At 39.1% G+C, this 8,177-nt stretch overlaps 1 protein-coding gene across 1 annotated transcript; it reads left to right on the top strand.

Annotated features, from left to right (window-relative positions):
* The first annotated feature begins 1,317 nt into the window (after window positions 1–1,317).
* On the top strand, window positions 1,318–7,777 carry LOC142399525 (uncharacterized). Its single transcript, XM_075484252.1, has 6 exons — window positions 1,318–1,647; window positions 1,765–1,882; window positions 2,375–2,629; window positions 6,720–6,841; window positions 6,957–7,074; window positions 7,539–7,777. Exons 1-6 carry the CDS (start codon window positions 1,581–1,583, stop codon window positions 7,666–7,668), a joined length of 810 nt encoding a protein of 269 aa, XP_075340367.1. The 5' UTR covers window positions 1,318–1,580; the 3' UTR covers window positions 7,669–7,777.
* The last annotated feature ends 400 nt before the right edge of the window (window positions 7,778–8,177 follow it).

Here is an 8,177-nt window from a genome sequence, read left to right as displayed (position 1 = left end):
GATTTCATTGACAAGACATTTGGGAAGACAAGCGTGCGTGTGCCTCTGGATTTGCAGTTTGTTTGTTTTTTGTTTTTTTATGTCTGAGAAGTTGTCAAGAACGTGAAGCAAACATCTGCCTTGGTTCTGACAGCAGGTGGATGGCCAATCAAGTGTTTGTTTTTGCTATTTTTTGTAGAGAGGGAATAATGATCTGCTCTCTGAGATGCACCGTAGTCAATGTTCCAGTTCTCCTCATCCACATCTGTTTCATCTCGAATCTTCATCAACACTTTCTCCAGCGGATTTCAGCTGACCCTCTCTGTGGTTCTGTTGGTGTTACAACATCCCTCACCTCTTCTGTATGCCATGCAGCCTTTCCCTTTCACATTTTTTAAACTTAAACCCAACCTTTCTTTGTCATTTCAAACTTTGAAAGTCCATTATACTTTGCCTTTGCCTGTCTGGTTGGTCAAACGCTGCACCTGAACTGGAGGACTGAAGTGCAGCATCCTCTGAGAAAGCTATTTATGCCCACCATTTCCTATATGTGTGCCCATATCGTGCTAATACTGCTTCCTCACTCCTCTACCCATACAGTTTCTGACACTCATTTCTTGATTGTTTCTGCATGGCGTCAGATAAAACTGTCTGACTGCACCATCCATTTAATCAAAGGCCATGTAAAAACCCACAGGGTTTTTTTCATCTATCCTGAAAGTGAAAGAAACAAACAGCGAACAACTCCTAAAATAAGTTCCTCTGAATATTTTCATTTTGTGTGGACAGTGGCTTTTGTTTTTATAACGATTTGTTTAAGCTTCGTAAACCTTTCTGGCTGTCAGATGGTCCAGTTACATTGCATTAGGTTGAAGTTGCATTAACTGGAACAAACAGTTGCACAATTCCATGTACTAACAAGAGCTTCACCAAGTTTTGATTTTTCTGGCAGATACTAAACAGATTATTGTTCTCTGCATGATGATGCTCAGCTGAATTTCATGTCAATAATGTATTTGACAACAGTTTGAAACTTATGATGAATAAATAAAAAGTTTGATATAGTTCAAAGTTCATTTCAGGTACAAAACTTGACTTGACTTCACTAACTTTTAAAGTAGAAAAGATTCATGGCTTTCAAAGTGAATGTGGTGGAAAGTGATGACTTTTTGTGCATAGGTGTACATAGCTTGGAATGTTTACACTTGTACTCGTTGCATTGTGGGCAGGCCTGTGGTGAACTGACTGATTTCACATGTTTAACTTGTAAAAAAGTGAACTCATAGTTTCCTCTCCCCACTGGGTGGCTGGTATGAATATCCCCCCAGTGACGGGGTTTGGGTGAGGTGAGGGAGAGGCCGAGGGGCTTGTGGTGTATAAGAGCTGAGATCTTGAATGCTCAGACAGACAGAGGGAACTTCACAGCTTGACAGAGAAATCAACATATGCACAGTGCCTGTGATGTGAACAAGACTGATTTGGCTCCGCGCTCTCAGATCTATTTATCTGAGCGGTGAGATCATTTATTGAGTATAACAGAGTGTGTACTGAAAAATTCTAAGCTCGACCATACGAGAAAAAAAACGAGTGTGAATCTGAAGATGCAGTTTGGTCTGGTTCTAGCCACGCTTCTCTGTTTCACCACATGGATGAACTTGGTCCATGCCGGTGAGTACCAAAAGAGACAACAAAGAAACTCCATCAAATTAAGCGTGTTATCTGACTGTTTGTCAGGGGGAAATTAATAGTACTAAATTTCTATTCCTCTGTATGTGATGTTTTCAGTTACTGGACCTGTGCAGAACTGCCCGTGTCTCCGATGGTCCCCCACCCAAATCCATGTTGATAAAATTCTGAATTACACCATTCAGAGGGAAGGCATTTGTTCCATAACAGCAATAATGTAAGTGGTCTATTTCGAATTGAGCAATATCTGAATAAATGACCAATATCTACATTTACTTCTGAATGAATTATATGATATTTTAGAAATGAATGAATGAATCCAAAACAAACTAAGTTATTCATCATCTCTTATCCAAGTGAATTACCCAGATCGATCTGCCATCTCCATAGTTAAATAGGGGTGATGGGAATTTCATAGTCTATGCTGCACAGGACACTACAGCTGCATACATCTAATAGATTGATAACATAGTTTCTTTCCAAAAGGGTCCCCATCATCGTTAATTTAAAAAAAAACAGCAGTTCTCATTTGAGCTGCATTGTAACCGATAGATGTCTTTCAAAAGTAAAACCATCTGCAAGGGTAGATGCCAATAGAAGTAAGCCAGGAGACACTTTTGTTCCAAATGGAGTGAGCCCACTCAGAACACGTTAGGAATCATCTTGAAACTGTATAATGACGCCATTAACAACTTACATTCAATTTCAGGTTTCAGACAGTCCGTGGAAAGACAATTTGCTCGGACCCTGAAACCAAATGGACGAAAAAAGCCATGCAGAAGGTGGACAGCAAGGCAAAACCTAAAGTGGTGGAGAAGATCCAGAAGGAAGAAGGATCAGCAAGTGAAATGACACCAGCAGTGTCCTCGGCACCTACAAAATCCCCCCAAAGAACAAGCAGAATTGTAAAAAGACTCAAGAAAAGATCCAGGAAAATGAGGCAGTGGCAGAGAAGTCGGGCCTGAGGAAACGCACAACAAAATCAAACTCCCCGATATCATCAGACGTTCCTTTATCTAATCTTAGTTATCCTACTATATCGTATCTTAGGGAAGAAAACCCTTCACAAAAACAGATACATCTGCAATATTTATTTAAATATAAGTTGTTATCACTTTGTTGTTTTAAATCTATGTGTCAGAAAATGATATTTTTCAATGTTTTCCACATTGTGCCCAATAAATGATTCTTCAGCAAATATTGAGTGTTTTTGTTTGAAGCAAACAAACTACAAACTGAATCAGAATAGACAAAGTATGCAGACGTGTACAAGGCATTTAAGAGTTAATCTTTGTAACTGTGCTTTCTCGTAGCTCCGACTGCGTTTGCACACAAATGCAAAGAACAAATCTTCAGACGGACCCAGCTGAGACACACAGCTGATAACAATGACTGCGATAACTATCTATCTACCGGTAAATGCAAAGATTATAATTCCAGTGGTAAAATATAGTGAGTGAGTAGCTCGAAACTAAGACATAAAGAAATATCAGCTGGACAAACATACCTGTCTAACACATCTCTGATTAGAAATACAATTTTCAATACTTTCTGTGATCACAATCTCAAGTAGTGCAGGTGGTTCATTGTCATGTACTAGTAAATATAATGCAAACACATGACATTTCTATGGAAGTTAATCATTCATGTTAGATTAAAAAAAAAATTGCAAAAATAAAATCCTTTGAAATGCAAGTGCATTCTCATGCACCGGACATATTAATCACAGGAACAGTTAGTCTTTTTGTGCAACAAACCAAGCCATTCTCTGTGGAGAATGTGAGAGTTTGTCATACTGGGTTGCATGCTGGGACGAGAGCGTTGCTTTGTAAGAATCGATCTCCCATTACCTTTGCTCACTGGCATTGTTGCCTCTTTAGTTTTCTCTTTTGTTTGGCTAAAAATGCCTAAATCAAGTAGAGAAGGCAAGAGAAGGAGAAAGGCAAAGGAATGAAAGATGAAGCACCTCGCCAGGAGTAACTGAGTCGTGCCATGGGATGTGAGATTTGGTAATTAAGAAATAGGTACTCTGCCAAAATTTGTTCACCAGAAAAGTTTGAGTCGTTCTTTTGGACAATTAGGAAAAGTAACCAAATTATGATACTTCAAAATACATTGAGTAGTGTGTTTATTCTATAGGGCCGTATGCAGTGGGTTTTATAATGATCATAAAGATGTGTTTTTACTCATCAAAACATGCTTTTTTCCCAGTGGATAGACTTGTTAAGTATTTGGTAATTAGGAGCAGAAATGGACAAAGATATGATTGATAAGGTTGATCCTACAGTTTGAGTTGAGGAACACTATGATGAAGTTAGAATTTAAGGTCCGTGCATACAAAAGACAGCCTCAGAGCAAGCAGGGATACAATATGGCATTTATACAAATCAATACGTGACTTCAAGTTCACATTGTATATACTGCCCATGCAACTCTTCTTTTGTGTGTGTCTTCTACCTCAGAGGTGCTTCACCTTAATCCTCCACATTGCTTTGTGACTTACAAATGGATTTGCATGGAGCAACAAGTTCCACTTTGAATTGACATGATAAATCTGCCAATTAAGAGGAACAGTCAACATGACAGAGCCAGTTTCCACCTTATCACCACCCATATACCAGCGATCCTCAGCGGGCTACAACCATCAGCCATGGCAGTAAAACAACTGACAACTAAAGTAGTCAATGTGTTAATATACCAGTTAATATGATTAGTGAATAGTGTGATAGCAAGCAACCATCAACAACATGGCAAGTCAGCTAGCATGTCATTGCCCAGTAAAACTTCTCAACCTTCAAAGCAGCAACCAATCATCTGAGTCACCCAGTACAGCAAACAGCCTTCTTCAGCTATCTCACTTCAGCAGTTAACAAGGCACACAAACCATCTCATGTTACAGAAAATGGTATTTCTCTCAATCACAACTTTATTTGCTGTGAACTCTGTGCCCTTAGACCTTACAGAAAACATGGGGTTGGATGTTTTTAAGTCTTACTGCTTGTTGTTACAAAGTCCCCTCGCACCTAGAACAGATGTTTGTCGATCTGCTAATGCAGCAGCGGCTGGTCTGAGCTGGCCAATGTTGGCTGTCTGTCACAGCTAGACTGCGATGGCTGTGCAGAGATAATGACAGTCAGTGGTTGTTTCAGTAATCATGGTCATTTGTCACTGGGGGATTTTAGAGAATGCAACATGCTACCAGATTGTTTTTGTTCCAGTAGAGAGCTATCAGTGTTCGGATCAGTATGTATCACAACATCCGCTCAACCTGTTCACTGTCATGCACACAAAATTGCACAATGATGAAGCTTAAAGGTACAGGTCAAAACATCAGGCACAGGTATTTTCAAAGAGTCACGAAAATTGTTTGAGATGAATTTTGGTACAACAGATGAAATGCTGTGGGATGTTGAAGTGGATATTTGTTTTATTTCATAGTTAATATTACTTGCTACCTGTTACTCTACATGTTGTTTGCTATTTGTTTGATTCTATTGCTTTCCGTTTCTGTGTCAGGTTTGGTTTTAACGGAAGAGTGGTGGTCTGCTCTTCTACGTCTATCACCACATCCTGATCATAGAGCTTTGAAAGGGTGTATGAGCACACTTGTGGTGGTCGCATTTAGTAGAATAGTATTAAGGGGGTGGGGTTGTTTCCTCTCTTCTAAGAATATTAAAGACATTCTGATAAATTGTTTCCACTGCCACTCTAAAAATGCGGGACCGAACTGTCACTCACTAACACCTCTACGTTTTACAACATATAAGACAGTTTAACCCAGTTTGTAAAAAGAAAAGAAATGGGTGCTGTAGTTTGAAAGAGATAGGTAAATCATCAAAACTCTTTGTTTAACTGAACATATTACAATTACAACAACATCAAATACTGAATCTGATATCTGACCTGGAAATATAGCATATACATTTTACTTTATTTATTTAAAACATAGTATAGGACCCAATTCAGGGTTCTGGGTGTGCAGGAGACTATCCCAGCTGCCATAGGACAAGAGACACACAGGGTACACGCTGGACAGATCGTCAGTCCATCACAGGGCCATAAAGAGACAAAGAAGACAAACAACCATGCATGCTAACAGTGACTCCATGGTCAATTTACAATCACCAATCAACCTAACATGCATGTTTTTTAATGGTAGGAGGAAGCCGGAGTACCTGGAGAGGAACACTCTTTCTGTGAGACAACAGTCCAAACTACCACACCACCGTGCAGCCCTTTGGCAGGGCATGCTTGTAAATTAATTTGTGTTCACTTTAATATTGTTAGCAGCTACGTTAAAAATCGGAAAGTGACTCAAATATTTCTCATGCATTTGGGTTTTCATATCTAAGCTGTTTAACCAGGAATTGCTATTTTGAGCTGATCTGAGAGCTGAAACTTTCATACTCTTTTTTGTTGGGAGCTCTCTGAAGATATATTTGTGAGACAAACCCCCAGCCTCTCCGAGCAGAGAATGTTGATCATTCTTTTTTTTTAAAGATTTTGAAATAATAATTTCATATACCTGCTAATTATAGTAATCATTCACATTTGGCTAGATGGTTATTCAAATGCCTCATCAACTTAGATATCTGACTCAAAAAAAGTTAAGGGAACGAGGCCAGCACCCACCTCAAATTCCACGTACAAAAAACACAAAAAAACACATAGTTCACGCGTTTCAGCTAAAGGTGCTGCAGTCACTGAGTTCAGTGTAAACCGCTTACGCTTCCAACATGACTGTCCCGAAATAAACAGTTTGTTTGCACTTCTGCAAGTTTGTGTCTCATCAAATCAGTCCCACACAAAGCACCGTACTGAACCTTTACATATTTACATATGTATCTTAACATACATGTGTACACATTGCTCTGGTGTTTGCATGTGCAAAATGGAGGGCAATGAATTGAGATCAACTGATATTGCTATTAATAGTTGACCTGGCCTATATGAAAATTCTACTGGCTTCCTTTGTTGCAACTACACCATGGTGTTAGGTGGGGCTTATATTTGATAAGACGGAAGCATTAATTTGACATTGATAATTTGCTTAGCGATACAGAGTGTGTGCTGAGAGAACACCTGAAGGCAAAAGTTATCATTCTGATGATGCAGTTTGGTCTGGTTCTAGCCACGTTTCTCTGTTTCACCACATGGATGAACTTGGTCCATGCAGGTGAGTACCAAAAAAACAAAAACTACTAATTAAGAATGTTATCTGACTTTATGTCAGGGTGAAATTAGTACTAAGTAGTACTAAATTTCTCTTCCTCTATATGTGATGTTTTCAGCTACTGGACCTGTGCAGAACTGCCAGTGTCTACAATGGTCCACCACCAAAATCCATACTGATAAGATTCTGAATTACACCATTCAGAGGGAAGGCACCTGTTCCGTAACAGCAATAATGTAAGTAGCCTGGCAATGTGAACTGAAAGTAACATAAAAAAAGAATTACTAATATCCTCATTTATTCCTGTAGGATTTATATGATTTTTTCCCTCTTACCCGAGTGATATTTAATCCTCTGTTTTTTCTGGTACTGTTCCAGGTTTAGATGAACTGTGTGTCTGTAAGAGTTCTGCCATCATCACAGTTAAATAGGGGTGATGGGAATTGCTTATTCTGTGCTGCTTAGAGTGCTTCAAACAATATATTTACTTTATTAATCAACAGTCTTCTTTACAGAAAGTATCCCGATCATTTTTAAAAGTGTGAAAACTAGCAGCTGGCATCAGAACTACAATGAACCTCCGAATGTAACTGGGGAGAATATATTGTCCTGTAAATGAACTAAACCCTTACAGTGCTAGCACAAAAAATGCACAAATTGTTGCTTTACGATGGCATTAACAGCTCACAACCAATTACAGATTTCAGACAGTCGGTGGAAAGACACTTTGCTCCAACCCTGACAGCAGCTGGACGAAAAAAGCCATGCTGAAAGTGGACAGACAGGAAGCGCGGTCGTCTGCCAATCAGGAGGTCGGTAGTTTGTCGTAGCGTCTTTGGGCAAGATAGTGAACGTGTGTCATAGAGAAAAAAAGTGCTGTGTTTCCTGTAAAACTGTATAGACTAACACATGCTGAATACCTGTGTGTGAATGGCTGAATGTGGCTTGTTGTGTAAAAGTGTAAAAGCTAGACTAGAAAAGTGCTGTATAAGTAAAGTTAATTTACCGCTTAAGTACAAATAAATTACTTTTCAGCAAATGTTGTGTTTTTGTTTTAATGAACCCCCGCCCCAAAAAAACCAAAACATCCTAATCAGAAATGACCTGAGATTTAACGTTTGGCTCTTAGGCACAATGTTCCTCACTGTTCAGATGCAGTTAACTAATGCACAAAGAGGAAACCCTGTGAGACAGCTGATAACAGCGGCAGAGATAACTATCCAGATAAATGCAGACATAAACACAGATGCAACTTGCAGGCAGTGAGTAGTCTGAAACAAGAGAAGATTAACCAAATCAGCTTGACAAAGAAATGCAATTTAAATGCTTTGCGTGCATA

Source organism: Odontesthes bonariensis, chromosome 14, assembly GCF_027942865.1.
Source record: "Odontesthes bonariensis isolate fOdoBon6 chromosome 14, fOdoBon6.hap1, whole genome shotgun sequence".
NCBI classification, from domain to species: domain Eukaryota; kingdom Metazoa; phylum Chordata; class Actinopteri; order Atheriniformes; family Atherinopsidae; genus Odontesthes; species Odontesthes bonariensis.
Note: the sequence above shows the minus strand (reverse complement) of the source record. Positions and strands in the feature narration are given on the sequence as shown.

Coding starts and splice junctions, on each gene's coding strand:
- LOC142399525 (XM_075484252.1), top strand. CDS start 1,581: ATGCAGTTTGGTCTGGTTCTAGCCACGCTTCTCTGTTTCACCACATGG. Junction 1,648..1,764: donor GATGAACTTGGTCCATGCCG/GTGAGTACCAAA, acceptor TGATGTTTTCAG/TTACTGGACCTGTGCAGAAC. Junction 1,883..2,374: donor TGTTCCATAACAGCAATAAT/GTAAGTGGTCTA, acceptor ATTCAATTTCAG/GTTTCAGACAGTCCGTGGAA.